This window comes from Paroedura picta, chromosome 2, assembly GCF_049243985.1.
Source record: "Paroedura picta isolate Pp20150507F chromosome 2, Ppicta_v3.0, whole genome shotgun sequence".
NCBI lineage: Eukaryota > Metazoa > Chordata > Lepidosauria > Squamata > Gekkonidae > Paroedura > Paroedura picta.
Window position 1 is genome coordinate 131,641,637 of NC_135370.1, and position 20,889 is coordinate 131,662,525.

General features: G+C 40.1%; 1 protein-coding gene across 3 annotated transcripts in view; it reads left to right on the top strand.

Annotated features, from left to right (window-relative positions):
- The window catches only part of SPTBN5 (spectrin beta, non-erythrocytic 5), a 147,606-nt gene that overhangs the window by 42,440 nt on the left and 84,277 nt on the right, over nt 1–20,889 (top strand). For all 3 annotated transcript variants that reach the window (XM_077322780.1, XM_077322781.1, XM_077322782.1), the window contains 10 exons: nt 3,049–3,249; nt 4,145–4,261; nt 4,703–4,866; nt 7,835–7,967; nt 9,387–9,532; nt 10,228–10,330; nt 10,458–10,568; nt 12,006–12,185; nt 14,203–14,406; nt 14,955–15,104. In XM_077322780.1, coding sequence (XP_077178895.1) covers nt 3,049–3,249; nt 4,145–4,261; nt 4,703–4,866; nt 7,835–7,967; nt 9,387–9,532; nt 10,228–10,330; nt 10,458–10,568; nt 12,006–12,185; nt 14,203–14,406; nt 14,955–15,104 — 1,509 coding nt within the window. The remainder of the gene's footprint in view (nt 1–3,048; nt 3,250–4,144; nt 4,262–4,702; nt 4,867–7,834; nt 7,968–9,386; nt 9,533–10,227; nt 10,331–10,457; nt 10,569–12,005; nt 12,186–14,202; nt 14,407–14,954; nt 15,105–20,889) is intronic.

A 20,889-nucleotide genomic window follows, 5' to 3' on the forward strand; every position in this document is an offset into this window, starting at 1 on the left:
AGATGGAGAGAACTGGAAGGAGTCCTCCTCTGATGTTACTATGTGTTTGCATTGGCCTCAACCATATGCTTGGCAGAAGATCACCGTTTTATTCATTAATGAATTAATGAATTAATGAATTAATGAATTAATGAATTCATTCATTCATTCATTCATTCATTCATTCATTTATATACTGCCGCTCTTAAAAACTTGCAGCGGTCTACAATAAAATAGTAAAAACACAAGCCTTCCAGAATTTTGATAGCTCCAATAGGGTCCAGATCTCTACTGGCAGCTCATTCCAACAGACTGGTACAAAGTCCAAAAAGGCCCTGGCTCTGGCTGAGGTCAAACACACTTCCTTGGCACCAGCATTCTTTGTGTGACATATTCAGAGACATATTCAGAGATGTAGTCCCTCAGATACACAGGGTCCAGACTATGAAAGGCCCTGAAAGTTAAGAACATCTTGAACCTGATCTGTAATTCAACCAGCAGACAATGCAGCTGTTGGAGAGCACGTTGATTATAAGCTCTCTACAGGGTCCTTGTAAATAGACCTAACAATATGAGCAAAGCCAACCTGCCCTGATCCAGCTGTCTCTGGAAGTCATCTGTAAGTTTGACCAAAGCTGTTTCCACCCAATGGCCAGATCAAAAACCAAACTGGAATGGGCCCAGAACCAGTGCTTCATCTAGATATGCTTTTAATTGGTCCACGGCTGCCTGGTCAGCCATCATGCCCAGGAATGCTAGAGGTGAACTAGTTAGCTTTGTCCTATGGATCCAATCATGATTTCTTCAATAAAGATCAACCACTGCCTATTTTAGATTCCCCAGGAATGTCCCTGAAGTCAGGGACAGATTTATTATTTCCCAGATTTATTATTATTTTGAACTATTCAATGGGACCTAACGCCAGGAAAATATTTTTTTAATGACTGCATGGATAATTTATGATTTTCATAGATAAAACATGTTTTCTTTCATAACTCATGACAGAGTGTATGTGTGTGTGTGTGTCTGAGAGAGAGAAGCGGGGACTGTGTTACAAGGTTATATCAGACCCAGAGGAATGATACTTGAACCCTGGAATAGATGTACATTATAACTGGCTCCATAGAAATGGACTCATGGGCATAAGTGCTTAGTACCATTTTGGACAGTTTACACAGAACTTGCATGCAGATATTTGTAGCTGAACACTTTTCATTCAACAGAGCTGGAGATTCTGAGTGAGGACATCTCTGTTTTCAAACACCATGGCTAAATTGATATCATAACTTTCTAGTATGCTGGGTGGTCTTCCACAGCTAGTATATATTAGAAATAGCATGAACAATCAAATTTTATGTATTTCTTTGGAATTGGTGTTGGAAAGAAACACCTCAATTCTGCAGTATTTTGGACATAAGACAGATGTTTAAACTCAGCTGCAGTGTTACGAGTGATAGAAAGTTTTAAATGTTTGTGTTTCTATGCAAAAGTGGTTAGTTAAATGCTGCACATTCAACAATTTCCTCTCCAGGGCTGAAACTTCCAAGTGCTAGTGTTCGAAAACCATGAGCCAGATGCCAATTAAATATTTCCTGAGTTTTGTGATGGATAAAATCCATTTCTAGCACTCTGTGCTATTGTAAGAACTGGGATAACTTAATTTTTTTAAGGTTTAAGTCAAGAAAGAGGGCAGTAACAACTCTGAGTCATCAAGCATTCAACTCCTGGCAATAATTTCTCCTGTGAAATATCACTTGTCACTTTATGGTAAAGTTTCCAGGATTGTTCAAATGAATCTTAAGGTGTCATTTGAAAGCTTTTGGCATAAATATCAGTGCTATTTGATTCAGTACAGAGCTGAAACCTGGAATGAATGGTTACCTCTACTACCTTTGGGTCTATCTGCAGCCATGATAGTTAATGAACTGCTATATTCGCAAGCAGTATATTTGTGATTATCAGATGCTAGGGACAAGCCCAAAGGGAAGGCCATTTCCTTCATGTCCTGCTTAGTTGCTTCCATTAACATCTAGCTGTGCACAATTGAAAACAGGGTGCTGGACTAACACTGGACTTTGAATTGGACTTTACTGGGATCTCAGGGCAGATGTAAGAATTTAAGAAGACCTATCTGGATTAGGTCAACGATCCATCCTTTTTTCCTGTCATGTACAACCATTGTCCCTTGCCTTTAAATCCTACTTTGCTATGCTCCTAGGACGTTTCTCTCTGTGCTTGTCCCCAACAGCCTTGAGGTAGACCATATATGTGAGAGGGGGAAAAGCAAAATTAATATGTGAATTGAACTGTATAGAATTATAATTCTCCTGGATTTAGAGTGAACCTATTGGAAGTATGACATGAATAAAACTTTGCTTTCTTGGTGTATCACTTAAAAAATGTCGTTATGGTATGGTGCACAGGACCAAAGGTACCCCAATCAGCTAAGCACAAATTTGGATGAGCAAATTGTATCCAAAATAATTGTTCACTTGAGTCTACAATTCTGGAAACATTTTCCTGCTTCTTTCACTTCTAGTGTTATTTTAAAAATAAAACCCTGTATTATGGATTTACCTCCCCAGGGTTGTTTACCCAGAGCTTCCTTTTTATCTTTTATGTACCATTCAAAACCAGTCCTGTTTATTTGTGCCTTTTGTGGGTAGGTTGATTTTCTCCACACTTTTCTGGAGATTACTTGTGAGGATAACTGGTATTGCAACAGGAATTTTTGTGCTGGCCATTGGAAATGTTGGGTTTGGAGGTTGTTTTTATTGTAATAGTTCCCTCGTTTCAGTTTTGAACTTTATTGTTTTATTTTCTGAATTTGTAAGCCTTCTTGAATGATATGCCCTGACAGGAAGACAGTACAGAATTTTTTGAAAAATTAAATATATTTTCATTTTTATATTCAGATGTTATTACAAAAGTGGCTCAGTTCATACTTATGACCTTCAAGTTCTGAGAAGTAACATGATCTGTATTCATATTCTACTGTCCTTTAAAAAAAATCTGTTTTAGTCCTGCCTCTTGCCTTTTCTTATCATTAATGAATGTTCCTTGTTCTAGGAATTGCAAGCAGAGGTGAATGCCCATAATCATCAAGTGTTGAGAGTTCTAGAGAAAGGAAGAACAGTATCAGAAGGCAAGCACATGCCATCCCAGAGAATCCACGAAAAGTGCCAGGAGCTAAGTGAAAGCTGGATGGAGTTAGAGAACACATGCAAGAGAAGGATTGAACAGCTACAGCATTCTGTAGCCTTCCACCAGGTATCTTGATATCACTCATTATCAGGACATAGATTAAATACCATTAAGGGTAGAGGGTAAAGTAATCTGTAAGGTCCCAAAGACTTCTTTGATTTACTAGACTGCTAGTTTTAACACTTTTTAAAGTCCATAGTGGTAAGGTCCTTCTTGGACTCTGACAACTTGCAGCAAGTAGTTAAACACCAGACTCAGTCCTATGCCATGTTAAGAAGTCCTCCACGTATCAAAATCATCAGATGTACACCTAAGCTAGTATTCCAGGCAAAGATTTTTGTCACATCTCTATGCATTCATATATCTGATTAGGTCACCGATGTTTATTCTGAAATGCTACTGTCCCAGGGGTGCTCTTACCATGTGCTCAGGTTATTTTGAGTTGAATATAGCTACTTTTCTTTATAAAAATTATAGTACTTCAGGCTTATTAAATTAACAATTCTTAGTCTACTTGTTAAGTCAATGCAAAAAAGGGAGCAGGGAATTTGCCCTTAGCAGTTTGAAATCCTGGAAATCCAGAGGGTCATCTCATCTAGACCTTGTTCCTCAGTGCCATATACCTCATAGGAGCCTGCCTGACCACATCTGGAAAATCTTTACAGCATGATATTACCTTTTGCTAACTGAAATTCATTTCATATCATTATGCTCCTATCCTTTTCATGTGTTTCATTGTTCCCAGTGGGATCAAAGCCTCAGAAGTCCAACAGGTCCGAAAGTCCTTTCCCTATCTATGTGTAATTAAAGCTAGGTATTCTTTATTTCATCTGGCTCCTCATTGAGTAGGCAATCCACGTGTTTCATCATGTAACACTTTGTAAATGGAACTTGTGAAGTTTAGTAGGTAAACGTAATATAACTAGGGATAAAAAAAAATAACCTTTCTTTTTATTTATAGTTTTTAATAGAGATATCAGACCTGGAGAACTGGGTACTCGAGAAGCTATCACTGGTAACCAATGAAGACTATGGCAAAGATGAAGCTGCAACTCTTAAATTAATAAAGAAACATGAGGTAATTCAAAATGTATGACTCCCCTTCCCCCAGAATTCAGCAATCATGGTTGAGATGCCTACCCAAATCACAACACACTCCATGGAGGGCAAATATCAAATGGTTCATTCTTGACTTATTGGGGGAAATGTTTTCTTGTATTCTTTGAACAGGACTACACAAGCTGTAATACGGCAAGCCAAATGCAGCTCACAGGCCATACACTTTATTTGCCTCTGAAGGAAGAATTCCTTTGGCTGTAACTTTGCCTTTCCAGCAGTGAAATAGTAGCCATGTATTTGGTGTATTAATTGGCACCTGTGTTTTGACAGTGCTCAACATTTTTTTAAAAAATGGTTTGGTCAGCCAGGAAGAACCCCTAGTAGGGTTTGAAGTTTGGCCTCAGACGCTGCTTGTAGTCTTTGTATGGTTTATTTCTCCGGGTGTTCTGTTTTCTGTCAGGAACTTGAGCAAGAGATTGACATTTATCAGAGTTTAGCAGTGGAATTGGAGGAAAGAGCCAAAACGCTGCCCCTCCAAGGCTCCATTCACTTTGATGACGTTGATGCACCACAGGAGCAAGTTCAGTTGCAGCTTCAGGAACTGCGAGACCTGGCCTCTTCAAGGTATAAAAAGCAAAAGCCAACGTTTTCCATGAATTGGTTCTTGGTGAGGGATAACTAGGACTCTGTTATGTGGGCTGTGAAGTATGACGTAAGTATTTATGTTGCCAAGAATAAAGGAGAAGGAAATGGCTGCAGGCATCGGCATCCAAAATTATGCAGTAACATGTCAGATTTCACACATGACAGGGTACACATTGTTCCCTAAAATAAGATTATATCAAATGGTTCTTAAAAGGCAGATTTATAGCACAGGCTTTTAAGAAAAGGGAAGGGGCACATAAAGAATGAAAAGCAGATATTAGAGGTCCAGCATTCTGGAAAAGCTATATTAACTTGTACCCATGCTACATTATTTTGTCCCATTCACACACGTCCTCATGAGACCTACCATATTTTCCAAGCTGTATGGAAAGAAATGAGAATTTGGAAGTATTGTATAATTGACCAGGGGAGATCAGGTTTCAGATTTTTACTCAAACAGAATAGTCATTTTATGAACTTGGGCCAATCATACTACATTTAACTGGTAAAATAATTTTCAAGTTATTTCTTGTAGAATTTTAAAGTGTCAGGTACTTTGATAGGACAGAATAAGAGTAGGCTGTGAAAAACCTCTTTAAAGTGAGAATGTGGTTGTATAAAGAGGAGGTCAGAAAGGCTACCACTCTTCTACCATCATATCATCATATATTATAATAGAAAAAATTGTGGGCTATCTGTAAATATTTAAATCCATGGATTGGAGCATCACAGAAAGAAAATAGATACTTCTGCAAACTTGGGGGACTCCACAGGTTTGCAGAAACATGTGAAACTAGAGAAAAATTAACTGGGGGATTTAAATCCACCCCCCCCCAAAAAAAAAACAGACTATAATTGCAGACAATGCAATGGTAAGAATGTTGTAGACTGGAGAGTTGGTGGGAGTAAGCTGGCAGGAAAGTTTTAAAAGGGAGCTGAGCTGATGGCTATGGAGACAGGGGTGAAAAGGACCCTCCTTGCCCATACACACCTCCATAACTGCTGCCAGCTGCTATACTTAAACCTCCCCATAGTTTAAGCAGGTTTGTACAGGTGATGGGTGTTTGTGTGTGTGAAGAGGATTCTTAGTTTCCACTTGCCTATCTCCAGCACTGCTTCTCTCTGCAGTCTGGCTGATTTGAAGCCAGAAGGAAAGTTTAAACTGGGCAGCTGTGCTGGCAACTACAGAGGTAGGAATACGAAAGAGTCTCCCTGCCCACTTGCACACCTCAGCCAACCTTTTAAAACTTTGCTGCTGGCTTCTAACCAGCCAGATTTTGGGGACTGGCATAAAGGAATCATAGAGTTTCTGAGCAGAGAGTGTCAGAGACAGGGAAGGGTAAAAATCTGAAAATGGGGTGGAGATAAAGGTAGGTCATTTGGCAGATGGAAAGGAGTGGCAGAAAAGGGGGAGAGGCTGCCAAGAGGTCCCTATCCTGAATGGGCCTCCTGAACTCCTCTTTTGCAAGTACTGAAACAACCACAGGATATGTGTGTACTTGATAGGGTATGTGATGGGAAACAAGAGAACCCCAGCCTGTTGCACTGTGGGCCCTATCAGGATAGATCCCTCACAGCATTTTAAAATAAATCTATGGTGACCACAAGGGTCCTGTCACTTCTAGTTTGGCCTGCAACATAACCTACTTCCCAGGTAGGTTACTTACTTTTAAAGGTAAAGGTAAAGGTATCCCCTGGGCAAGCACCAGGTCATGTCTGACCCTTGGGGTGATGCCCTCTAGCGTTTTCATGGCAGACTCAATACGAGGTGGTTTGCCAGTGCCTTCCCCAGTCATTACAGTTTCCCCAGTCATTACTTACTTTTATGTAAGCATAAAATGAAGGAGAGGAGAATGATATAAGCTGTTTCATATCTCCGCTGAAATAAATAATTAATATAGCTGAAGATGGAGGGGAGATAAAGTGGGTGGGTGGGAGGCAAATGAGGGTATGGAGGCTGCCAAGAAAAGAGAAACAGTGTGAGAAGGATCCAAGGGAAAGCAAGGTGCTCCTAGAAAGGTTCCCCATTGTGCAGTTCAGCCCAGCTCAACAGCTAGGCTAGCAAATGGGTCATACTTTCCCCAAGAAGTATCTGCCAGGAGGAGGGAAGGAGTGAATGCTCAAGAAAGGGGTAGATAAATGTTTGTTGACAGGTGGATGGGAAAGAGAGAAGAAGCAGGGAAGGGGGAGATATTATGGGGGCTTTCAGGGAAGAAAAAGAAGAAATAGCAGGGAATTGGAAAGAGATGTTCTTGTGGGTCCCTCACTTATTCTGCAAAGTGGGTAAAATGGAATTGTCACAAAAGGCATTTTTTTAAAGGCAATAGAGTTGTTTTGGATTGATCAGGACGATGCTTTCATAAAGGGAATAGGGGTGTAGCTTATTTTATATATTATTTTCTTTGTATTGTAATTATTTGAGATGTTTGTGATTCAGAAGTTGCATTGATCACAGGTCATATATGACTTTCTCTGTCATATATGTGTGGTCTGCTTTGAATCTCAGCAAGAGAGGCAGATTATAAGTGCAGTGAATAAATAAGTAAATCAACCTATATTTCATAACTCATAAATGCATTCATTGATGAAGGCTCAAGGGGGAGGCAGGTTACAGTGGATGAGTGATATGGTTGTGAGTATCCTGCATAGAGCAGGGGGTTGGACTAGATGACCCATGAGGTCCCTTCCAACTCTATGATTCTTTCACTTCAAGCATCCATATCTGTAGCTTCCTCATCTCCTCTGGCAACAACTTAGTCATCAGCTGCTGGTGACTTGTCCACTGTCCTCTTTCTGTTGTTCTTAATCTATCAGTTTGGTGAGTCATTGTCCCCAGGCTCCATACTGACCTTTGATTTTTTTTCTTTATAATATTTACAGTCATTAGTGATATTGTAAACCTTAACACTGCAATCCACTTGTCTGTTTCTGTATCTCTCAAAAAAAGAGGCAAAAGGCTGGAGGAAACTCTTGCACTGCATGACTTCCTAAGGGAATATGAAGATCTGGAGGACTGGATCCATAAGCAAACACAGATGGTCAGCTTTGATGACTACAGCATGGATTATGAACATGTCTTGGTAAGTTGAAGAAATGAGGCAGACAGGGCATATCAAAATCCATACAGTGATGATACAAAAGATAGAATGTGAATGATTCAAACAATAGCATGGCCTAAGCTAAGCAGGGTCATAATTTGGAAGGGAGAGCATCACAGAAGACTCTGCAGAGAAAGGTGATGGCAAACTACCTCTATCTCTCACTTGCCTTGAAAACTCCTTGCTAGTGTTGCCACAAGTCAGCTGTGACTTAAAGACACTTTACACACACAAGGTGGGAAATGTAGAATCTTCCAGAAGTGAGTTCGTTCTGCTGAGTTATATGTAGCAGGCTTACAAGGCACTGCGCAAATGGTGAAACTACTAAATATAGTTCACAACTTTCATAGCTATACATTGTCTCACATATGTTGTGAGGTCCCTGTGGAGAAGCTGATGAGGAGCTTTTAAGCATGTCAAAAGTCCAATTTACACATTTTGCTAGAGATCCGTGATCAGATCTCCTGAATTATTTTTAACAGCAAAAATTCAGAAGCAGTAGATTTGGATTTGAGTCCTGATACTAGGAAGGGGGGGGGGGGGAGATTAATTCTTTTCCACCCCAGGTGTCACTTTACTGATCAAAACCATTCCATTTGAGGGCTTCAGTTAGACTTCTTACTGAAAGCAGATATATGCCATCTTTGTGCCTGTGTGGTTTCTCCACAAAGACTAATTACTTGCAGCCTTGGGAAAGGGCAGTTTCATTATGAAAAGCAGCACAGAAGGAAAAACATTTATCACCTTTGTTCAGTCTTTTCATGTTTCTTGTCGCTGCTTTTAAGAATTAAAAAAAAAAACCCACTCAGCACATCTTATGTGTACTTTGAGCTTAAGGGGTACCTGGGTGCAAAATATTTTATGGATGAATTCTAATCCTACCTGGTCATTCTTTTTAAGTTGGAGACTCAATTTTTTATTAGACTCCACAAAAAATCAGTGTTCACTGCAGTCTCATTCGGAGATATTCCAGTTTTAGCAAATTATTGGCAATTGATTTAGACTGGAGTGAGTCTGCATAGGACTGTACCAAAGGTTTCCTACTATGCACTAATTATTTGGGGGTGAATGATTTATTCAATTAATATAGTTAGGAAGAAGTTATTACATGTCTCCATGATGTAGAAGTACATTTTTAAGGGTTCCCATATAAAATACTCTGTACTGCTATTGTTTAGCGAAGCATCAATGGGATTATTTCAAACCCCTGAATAATTAAAATGACACAGAGACAGCTCAGAATATTTCACTCAATCAGAATACCTGGGAAGACTTCACAATGGAATACAAATCCGGATCCAAACTTCAGATTCCATAGACTGTCTTTTAAGATACAATTGTTGAGATGTATCTGCAAGTGCATTGTGTTTATGACTCTTGCCTGCATCTTTTCCTTAAAAGCTTCTTCATGCCAAATATGAAACATTCCAGCACCAGAAGGAAGCTGCTGCCAAGAGAGTTGCTGCGTGCCATCAGCAAGCAGAACACATGGTGAACCACAACCATTTTGCATCCAGAGACATTCAGAAGAAGCAGATTCGTTTACAGTAAGATGACAGGAGATTCCTTTGCTCCCCTCTTTCAAAATGAAAAACCAGGAAATGTCACAATCAGGTCACTGTTAGTCAAATAAGTTATAACAACTGTGCTCTAAATTTCAAGTAGCAGAGTGGTATAACTAACAACAGTTTGAAACTTGTAGGCTAGATGTTCCACAAATTTGGCTCAAGATCTGATGCTAGGGAAATTATAATGGTAGAAAATGGAGTGGAGGGCACAGCCTAGAATCCTCATAAAAGCACATACACTGGGTTTCAATTTGATGCATCTTTTCTTATTATTGTTATGCTGTTTTGCAGTCTAATGGTTGGCATGGTCAACCATTTAACATGCTGGATGGTACCACATCACTGGTAGATAGTTAACTGCCTTTTGAAACACCAGATCAATGGATGACTGGAGACAAAGGCAAGAAGCAAGAACAGTGGCCACCCTCCTCCCACGCCTGTCAAGCAGTGATTTTGTCAGCCACTTACTCCAGCTGCTTTGCCAAGTAGTTCATTCTTACCGGGCAGTAAAGACAATGAAAAACAGCAGCCAGTGGTACTGTCAGCTTGAAATCAGGCTCTGTGGTACCTCCCCTTACAATAAGATATACTGGTAGTATGTTTCCTGATAGCACCCCAAGACCTGAAGCCAGCACTGTTTCACTTTCACAACTTTGTGGTGTTTTACTCATCAGGAACTTGTGGGAGGAGCTGCTTCTCCGAGGAGAACAACTACAGGATGCTGAGGTCATACACAAGTGTCTTCAAGACCTGACAGAAGCCCTCACCCTCATTGAGGTTATAATTGTGGGAAAGAGATGGACTGGATTTTTGCCAGTTTTTGAGGGGAGGGGATTACACTTTCCATCAAAACAGAATCAGGTCAGATCCATTGACAGTGGGATTCTCTATGTTCTTTCTTTAGGAGAAATACAAGACCATCCTGGATGATGTGGCTAGAGATCTAAGTGGCATACAGTCTCAGCTTCGCAGACATTCAGCCCTTGAGCATGAACTGTATGGAAATGAACAACAGGTGGAATCCATTATTTACTTTTCTATCCCATTTAAAGAAGATTTTTGTTAATTATCCCATCCAGCACAGATCATATTCTAAAAAAAGTTCAGTGATTGTTCTTAGATGTGTCCTTTTTCCACTGCGCATCAGAAAACTTTCACTTTTTGCATCAACTGATACTATACAGCTTGGGCCTATATTCCTCAGCAGTTATCTTACAACAGATATTCCTGGCTCATCCTCCCAAATGCCACTGGGAGGCAGATGTGGAACTCTTTATCCATGGTTCCTATATATATTTGTGAAACAGCCTGGGTGGTGGAATGTGTAGGGCCAATCAGGGAGAGAGAGAGACAAAGAGAGAGATCTGCACCACCCGGTGTTCCCTGGGTCCTAGTGCCCATTGCATTCCTGCTTGGAGTGGGCTTTCTTGCTAGTTAACTATATAATTCCACAGTATACTCTTTGCCACAGACATTGCCTCCTGTTGCCAGAGTGCTGGATGATGTGGTGCCCCTACAGTGCCTGGTCACCTAGAGGGAAACAAGGGGTTGTCTAGCCACAGTGGCAGCCACTGTTAACTGGCTAACTCCCCTTTTCATTACCCTGCTTGTTGCCTAACCAGCAGTGATTTTTTTCCTATCGAACCATCAATTCCTTGTGATATCACAGTCCCACAAAAAAATAGGAATTATCCAATAAATAATTCTTTAATTTCTTCTTATAGTTATCCAAATAATAGTAGATATTCTTAATCATCCAAAATAATTACACACAATCAAAACAGGTTCCCAGGTCCCCCCCCCCCCGTTTTCCTAACCTTCATCAGTGATTGTGGCCCTGTTAAAAAAATAATAATATAACAAATCTATTTGTAACAATCTTGTGTCACAGCAATTATTCTTCATAACGTACCTTAATTTATTTTAATTATACTTTCACCCTCCCATATTGCTTATCACTTTGGCTCTATGTTCTTCATATTTTGAGCTGCTCATTTGACAGACCTTGCAAATGCTGGCAGGGGCTCGTGGGAATGGTAGTCCATGGACATCTGGAGGGCCACAGGTTGATTACCCCTGATATAGATTACATTTTCAGTTTGACATGTACTGAAATCCCTTAAATAGATACAAAAGTCATTAGAGTCTGGGGGCTTCAGTTCCTGGTAGCTCCCCTGCCAAAGTTAGTGCCTCAGACATATGGCTGATGATGCTGACCTGAAACATTCTGAACCTATGCATCATCCAGTGTAATACAGGCTGAGGACTGGTACAGATCTGGAAATTCTGATGAAGGCATCTGTTATTAAGTTCAGGAGACACCAGATGTCACTGTTGGCCAGTTTAGTTGAGCTTGCCTGATTGTTGTATGTTATTTGACAGACATGGTATGAAGCCTTTTTTTTTAAAGCAATATTACCCCCTGTTTTGGCATTCTCCTTACTTTTTACAGCTGCAGGAACTAATTGATGGTGCTGATGATGTGCTCAGCCACTGCTCTGAAAGGCAAGCTGAGGAGATACAAGCAAAACAGCAGGCAGTGCTGGAAAACTGGGAGTTCTTGAGATGTAAAGTGGAGCAGCGCAGGGATCAGTTGGAACAAACCGGCAAGCTTTTCCACTTTCAAGCAGAAGTGAGCATCTGTGTTCCTATTTGAAGAATTAGAGTAATGTTTTAATTACCTATTCCACATGCTGGCATTAATGTTGCTATGAAGGTTAGTGGCCCAGTTTGGACCTTCTATGGGAAGATGAAGAATCCCTATCCCGACCCCATCTGCACTTGTTGTTTCCCAATTGACACTTTGATGCCCAAATCAGCTACTCTGCAAAAAGCTGGCACCAATTCACCATTCATCACATATTAAAATAAATTATGCTGGTAACATAGTTAATACTGAAAAATCGGAGAAACAGCCACAAAGCAGCTAACTATGTCAAACTCTTTTCTGAATACAATTTCTTAAGGGACTTTTGACACAGGAATCCCAATTATTTTGAATCTATGAGACTCTTCATTGTTTTTAAATTTTACTTTCATATCTGGCCTGCCTTTCTCGCTGAGACTCATGTTTGTACTGTATCCACAAATCTTTCTCATTGTGCCTGCTTTCTAGCAATTCTGCTTCTGAAATTCTCATCCTTGGAATTTCTTCCCAGATTTGAGAGTTCTGAATGATCTCTCATAGTTTCTGAAGTGAAATCTAAGCACTGAAGGTTTGTTTGTTTGTTGTTTTTTCATTTTTAATGTATGAGTTCTGGTCAGAATGCTGAACGTTTTTGGTTTACTGGAACTTCTATTCCACAAGTCCCTTCAAGATATTTTCCCCTAAAGCTCTGCAAAAGAGAGAGAGAGTGTGTGTGTGTGCACAATCTGTGTATATAGACATTATTTGGAGGTATGGATTATAGCAATGTACAGTAATGCATGTGCACATTATGATGCAACCATACATAGGACCACAAAACCATACATAGGACCACAAAACCATACATAGGACCACAAAATATTATGTATTTGAAATGTTCTGGAACATAGTGACAGCCCTGATTTACAGACAATGTACCTTGGGTAACAAACGTAAAAATTTTCACATATCACAAGGCATTTTTTAAAATTATGTTTTCAAATTTATTTGTTTATCCTATGGCATGTGGGTAATATAGCCAGGGGATGCTAAGATTATCTGGCTGCTAGTCAGGAGACATTCAGAGGTAGTTTGCCATTGCCTGCCCTGGTATCATGTCTCTGGTATTCTTCCTTGGAAGTCACCCTTTCCTGATGGGATTGGGCTTGTCTGGGCTATCCAGGTTGGATATGTTTCCAAAAGAACCCTTTGACTGCGTTTATAGGTCATGCTGCCATTTGCTTCAATGGGCCTGAATGTGGCTTGTTGTGGGTGCCTATGTGTTCCTCAGCTTCTCCATACTTATTATTATTAATTAAATTTATAGCCCGCCTTCCTCTGAAGACTCAAGGTGGGTTACATAAAATATAAATTCCATAAAATCCTATGAAACACCCTAACCCATATACCTCCCAAGGTACCAAGATGGCCAGATCCCTCCTACCTCCCTCAGGTATCTAACAAGGTGTGTGCTAAAAGTTGTATAGTGGAGCCTGAGGTGGACCCATTGCTCTTGCTGGCCTGGCCTCAACCATAGACCTGGTGGAAGAGCTCTGTTTTCCAAGCCCTGTGGAACTTTATTAGTTCTGTCAGGGCCTTCAGAATAGGCTGCCTAAAAAAAAAAATTGTTGTTGCAAATCAATTTTAACCATTAATTTTTGCTTGCTACACTCCCCTACTTTGAATCATAATGACTCCTTATGTGTGTGTGTGAGGAGCTCTGAAATCACAGCTGACTTATGGAGACCTCAGCAAGGGGCTTTCAAGGAACATGAGACATAGAGGTGATTTGCCATTGCCTTCCTGCACAGAGTCTACCTTGGTGGTCTCCCTTTCATGTCCTGACCCTGTTCAGCTTCTGAGATTGGACAAAATTGGATTACACCATGCTGCCTTCCCTCCCTTGCTCACTTCACAAATATTGAATTGTTTTAGTCACAACCCAAGGTAGATGATCATGCCTTAATTTAGCAAGCATAAGCCAGAGACCTCTTCTTTCACTTTTTCCTGATCTTCTGTCAAGGTACGGTCCTATTATTCCTGGACATCTGAGATCATAAGAGAAATGATGGTTAAGGAGACTGCTCGAGATGCATCTATGAGTGGACTGAAGCTGAGTCAGCATCAGCAGCTGTTGGCAGAGATTGGAGCCCGTTGTGAGGTTTATACTCATGTGCAGCAGCTGGGACAAGAGCTGCTCCAGGAAGTGAAAACAGCAGCAAAAGATGTATGTAATAACTATCCTGTAATAAAAAGAGAGCAATCATATTACAACAGGATTCATCAGTATTTGCATTAGATTAGCCTTTGTAGATTAGCCCATATTTGTAGATGCCATAATAAGAGAGCAGAAGAGATTAGTGCTTAATGCGACTGGCCCTTCGGGGTGGGTGGCTGGGAATGAGCCACTAACAGTGCAGACATACATAGAGTTACTTGAGCTACTCTTCTTAAATCAATAGGACCAGAGTGGAATAACTGCACAGGATTGTGCTGGGGGGTAAAACACAGATTGTGTTCCCTTTTACCTTAAGTCAAAATGGCATTTAAGAGATGTGTTAGTAGCCAGGTGTACCACATAACAAATTGGATTTGTTCATTTCTAATTGGTTGACAGTTTTCTGGCCCATTTATTTATTTCTAGCTTTGTCTTGTCGCTGATGTTTAATGTTTAGTTCTCTAAATTCATTCTTTACTACTAAAAGAATGTTTAAACCATTGCTCATCCCTCACCATAGATTATTATTGACATCTAGTTTTTCTTTCCTTTGCCAGATCCATGAAACTTTGGAGGCCCTGTCAGAAGAAAAGGACAAAGTGTACCACACATGGATACAGAAGAAGGAGTGGCTGGAGGAGGTCCATCTTCAGCAAATGTTTTTCAGGGATTATGATCACCTAGAAAATATACTGAATGCTCAAGAAGTAAGTATACTATTAAGTTTAGAGAAGGAGGCTGAGAGAGCAGCCTGTGAGCCCCACACATATATACATTCTAGCAATGTTGGAGTTCCTCAGCTCTAAGACTTCAGCTTCTTATTCTCATGTGCCTGTGGCATATTCAGTTGTGGGGAGCGGGAGCCACTCAGAGGATCAAGCAACTGCTAAGGCTATGCTTCACTTAGGTTGTATTCACAGTTATCATTTGCTAGGGTGTTTTCACTGCATCAGATCCTAAATGTGGACTCCAGAATGCACCTGGCATTCTGCATCTCTGGTTTTCTTCCATCACTGGTCAGGACTCCATTCACAGCATGTATTTTGCACTTTTGTTGGGAGAGTGGATGATCGTGCCTCTCATACCATTCCTTTTTTGGGTCAGTGCATGCACAATAATGCACTTTTGCCATAACACAATTGAAAATGTCAGCCACGATAAATTAGCATGTGGAGTTCTGTGAGTTCCCATACTTGAAGTGCAATTTGGGGTTCTAGTTGCTTTTTAAAAATAAATTAGAAATTTTATTTAAAAATACATTGTATATAATTCAGAACTATTTCTTAAAGATATCAAGCTGCTTTTTTATAATACAAAACAAAGTGAAGAAGAAAAACATCAAATCTTTTTCTAGAAAGCTTTTAGAAAGAGAAAAAAGGGGGGAAAGACCCATAATATTACAATTTCAATTTTATCAGTTATTTCATTCCATCACATTTTACTGATCTTATATAGTCTACAATAGGGCTCGATTTGCTTCTGAAGTCTAATGTTTGTTGTGCATCAGATATATACGTTTTGCCATTGTTTTGCCATATTCACCCATATTGTTTGACCAGTCCATAAAATCTAGTGGTTTCCTTCTTCCATCTTGATGCATATAGAATCATATTCATTATGATACAGTATACTTAACAAATTTACTATACATACTGTTATTTGGTACTATATTTAATAACATACATTTTGGATCTAATACAATTTTCAATATATTTCGCATCTCATTATGACTCATAATCCAATATTTCCTTGTTTTTTGACAAGTCTACCACATATGAAAAAATGATGTCTTTATATCCTGACATTTCCAGCATTCTAATCCTAAAACATTTTATACTAATTTTATTTTAAGATTTGACATTCAGTAAATTTCAGTTCATTAACTCATGCTTCACAATGATCTATATTTATATTTTATTCAAAATTCTGAGCCCATTTAATCATACAATCTTTAACTTGTTCTGTCTCGCAATCATATTTCTTTTTTTATTTTATACTTATAATTGTACTTTTAGGCTACTGCTCCTGGCTTGCCAGCCTAGCCTGCCAGCTCCTTCAAATTAATAGTGGAGAAAGATCAGACAAAAAACAAAGCTACATAGGATAACTTTCTGGAGCATTCCGTAAAAGTGGGCACTATTTTTATTACAATTCAAATTGTAACATGATCATGCTCAAAATAAATATATATTTATTGACATCACCAGGACTTTAGGAATGCTGGAATGGTGTTTTTCTCTACTGCAGAAAAAAACGTCTTAATTGTGTAATGGAAGCAGCCTTCATTCCCCTTTCACTTAGTACATTGTGGGAATAAACCTAGTGTAGCTGTAGGGTTTTGCTGGGCTCCTGAAGAACAAAACAGAACTGTTGGGGGTTATCTTCTGCAGTTCCTTTAAATACACCTTATTTAAAAGAACTTCAGAAGAAACTCTGAAAAACAGCTAAGTGGCAGGAGCAAACTGCTGTAGCCACTCAGATGTTTTTTAAAATTTATTTTATTATTCATTCAATTTATATACCATTGTTCTGTGGTTTTGCTGATCTTCCCAGTAATTCTTGAATGTATTTGGAATTCTACCCCCCCCCCCAAAAAAAAATTGAATACCTTTCTGATGCTGAAATATAAGGTTTGTGGTGGGTGGCATATTTTTGGCTTGGGTTGATCAAAATGCACACCCCTAGTAGGTGGTAAATTTGTCATTGAGGACACATGTTTGTTCACGGAGAGCAAATAATTCAGCCACACCACAAATTCTTGACAGAGTCAATGTTAGAAACTCCCCATCAACAGTCAGTCAAAGTGGCCACTGCACAACCCTCCTGACAGTCTCAGAGTTCTGCTCACAGAATCCTACCTCCCCCACCCTACCAATGTGTGATACACAATATGACTACAGATGTGTGGGAGACTCAAAGGCCGGATAACAGTGTGGAGTCTGTTTACTGACATTTAAGCTGGGATGTCCAAATTACTTTCAGTAGGACAGTTAGTAATTTTGAGTGGATCTATGCTAGCAGAAAGTAGAGTGTTGTTGTTGCTGCTGCTGTTGTTGTTGTTGTTTTAAATAACTTCTTACTGGACCTTGTGCCGTCAATCTGTTGTTACTGTGATTTGGTGGTGGTATTCCTCCTCTGTCAACCATGTGTGAATAGCTTTCTTTTTTGCAGTGATTCCAAGCGTAGCCCAGCTGTTAATCAATTTGCATACAAGTCATGCTGTATATACCTTTATGCAATGTCTACCCCGGCAGTGGTGAACAGGGAAAGGCATCCAGCAATATTCTGAATAGCACTCTTTCCCATTCGTTCCCGGTGCCAGTGTGACAGGATTGACTTGGTGCCAACAGCTTAGGTTACATCCAAGTTACTTAAGCCTTCGAAGGATTTCAGCAAGGTTTAGTCTAGGATTGCTGTGTGCTAAAGTAAATAAGAGCACATATGGAAGAAATTAAGCAAACATCTATCTTTTTTATTGCTGAGTTCTGGTGTGCCATTACTTGGAACAGTTGTAGGAAATTCTTCTAAGACCTGTTAAACAGAGATCTTGCTATTCTAAATGTGGATAGGCAGTGGCTGAGAGAAGGAGAGGAGACCGCAAGTAGAGCTATTTTGCTTTTCAAAACAGCCGAGCACGTTATGATCCCTTGCTTTTAGACGTGCTGTTGAGGTTAGAAGCTTAATCTTTTTAACTGAAGAAATTGTAATAAGGTCAGCAGCAGCGGTCTTTGCCTAGCGTTTCTGGCTTACTTCTGACTCCGCCTCATCATTTCTAGTGCAGAGACTCATGTTTGATCAGTTTTCGGTTTGCCTTCAGTATACTCATATCATTTTGCAGACAGAAGTAGAGCTGGTTGCGTTGAAGGAGTCCTACTTCTTAATCAAAGATGGATTTTAAGCCTTTTAAATTCCTTTTCTCCTTCCTTGCATCCTAAGAGAGAGAATGGAAATTTGTGTTTTCAAGAGAAAAAAGATGAAAAGCTTGTTTCAAAACTAGAGCCTTGGAGCCTATGCAACTTCGGTTTTCCAGAATTTAAGACTGAAACTGAAGAATGTCATACAAGGACCACCACAGCAACACTCCAGATATACCCATCTATATCTCTACTGTGGAAGTCATGTTGTCTTCTAGCAGAGTGGCTCCGTCACAAGCCTCCAAATCAGCTGTCTGGTGTAACAGTTTCCAGAAGATGCCATCAGCAGAAATTTTGTCAGACCCAGCCTGGTATTTTCCAGCCCATTTATCATCTGCAGAGACAATGCCAAGAAACAACATCTCACCAACTGGCTGTATATCTCCTTCAGTTTACAGTTCAAGGCTGGATATAGTCTTGGCACGTACAAATAAGAGGAAAGGTTTTGGGAAAGACAACAGTTGTGTTAATCATTCTGGCATCAGGTCAGTATACCCTTCTCCTCCATATAACAGTTTCTGCAGCACTGGTGCTCCATCACCTATTACGTCTTGTAAGCCATGTTCAGGAAGTGTTTGGAGTACTTGCCACTCCTCTACTGATCATATGGGTCCCAAGAAATTTGCAGCCTCTTTGCCTTCTGAAACTGTTTCAAGAGCTCTACCATGCTGGACATCACGCCTGGATGTTGCTCTGTGTGCCATTCCACCTGTTTCACACTCTTGTAACCAAAGCCTGCACACAGCTCTAGGACCTTGTAGGGCAGAGACAACACAGCATGGCTACGGTCAGTGCAATGCTCAGCTTTCAGATCTCCATGCTTCAGTAAAGCTGTACATTTCAACTTGCAGTATAGCAGTCAAGCCTTTTAGAACTTCTTCTCAAGCAAGCAGCCATGGTTACTCCAGCCTTTTATTACCTCCATTAAAAAAGTTTTCTTCTGGTTGCCCAACAGAATCCCAGATGGCCCATCATACCATCCCTTCAACAGCCTCTGAAGATCTTCACATTACACAATTCCATGTTGCCTCCACTGCTGCTCCTGTTCTTCCTCAGCAAATAGCCTCCAGAGATATACAGTTATCACCTACTTCTGTGTCTAAAAGAGATCAGTCTGTTGCCCGAGGGCTAGCTGCAAATGGACATTTTGATCCGGATCTGGTTGTCTTTCAGAACAGTCATTCATCTGGCAAAGGTTTTGAGAGAACTTCGAACCCTGGGATAATTCCATCTCGCCACAGTGTTTCCAAAATAACCTTAATACTTGCAACACCTTGGACTTCCTTCCCAATTCAAGTGATACGAGAATTCAGGAAAAGTCCAGCACCTTCCATCCTTATCAGAACACCAGGTACGGCTACAGTTGGTCCACCTTGCTACTCTGGTGATGTTGGCTCTGGCTTCTCACTGTGCATAAACCCAGTTTGCTGTCCTGAACTGCTGCCTTCACAACAACAACACAGGGAAAATTCAGAGACAAAACCTTTTCAGGAACCAGGTACTGCCTCAGGGAATGCAGATGAAGATACACTGGTAACAACTGTGCAGGCTTGTGCTTCAAATGCTGCATCACACAGAGCTGGTGAGAGTGCATGGTGTCCATCTATCTCTGTAAGAATTGCTTCCTTTGGAACTGGGAGGAAAGTGGTGAAGATTTCCATTCCATTTTAGAAACCTAGGCAAAGTGAACTGTACTATGTCGAGGAGGTTTAGCTTTGATACTAGTATTCTGACTGGATTTTTTTCTATTGTTATTTTTGGTTTATAAAACAGAACATCAAAATATAAGGGAAATAATGATGAGCAGCAATATTTTAATTACACCTTCCCTCCTGTATAATCACTCAATTTTCAGCAAATGTAAAATTCACTAATATCCTGTCTGCAGTTTTGCTCTACTAGTATGGCTAATTTTTTTCCTGGCTATGAAGGAAACAAAAAGCCCTTTGGCTTTGCTTTCCTCAGGTGGAGTTTGTTCCTTTCTAGTAATTAGTGGAGAGCAGAGGCAGATGAACTTGTTTGTCTGGATGTGTTTCTATCTGTTCCGGCAAGAGATGCCATTTCATCAGTTATTTCGTGATATTCCGCCCCCCCCCCCCCGGCTTTCATGTTGAATTAATGCAGCTCACAAAAACAAGAGGTTTCGTTTGTTTTGTCAAAATACTACATGTATTGCTCCCTTTCCCATAAATTCCACTTGAAAATATATTGTTGCTCTAAAGTTGGCAGTCGCTGGCAGGGACATGCTAAAATCATGCCGTCACTGTTTATTTTCAATCATAAGCTTTTTAAAAAAAATCTGAGAGATATTAAAGCAAAAGTTTTGAAAAGGAGGTATTTTTATATCTGTAAAACTCACAGTGCCAGGTTGGGGCGTGGAGAAAGAGGGGTGTTCAAAAATTAAGGGGAAGGATACCATTTCCCCCGAAGCATGATTTGACTTTTTCCTACTTCATCAGCTTCCTTCTTAGCAATGAAACTCAGCTTTCTGGGCACCACTCATTCCTTGAAGTGTCTGTCAGTGAAGCTAATGAAGAATGGGAGTGGAAAAGTGCTTCTCTTTCTCTCTCCAGACAAG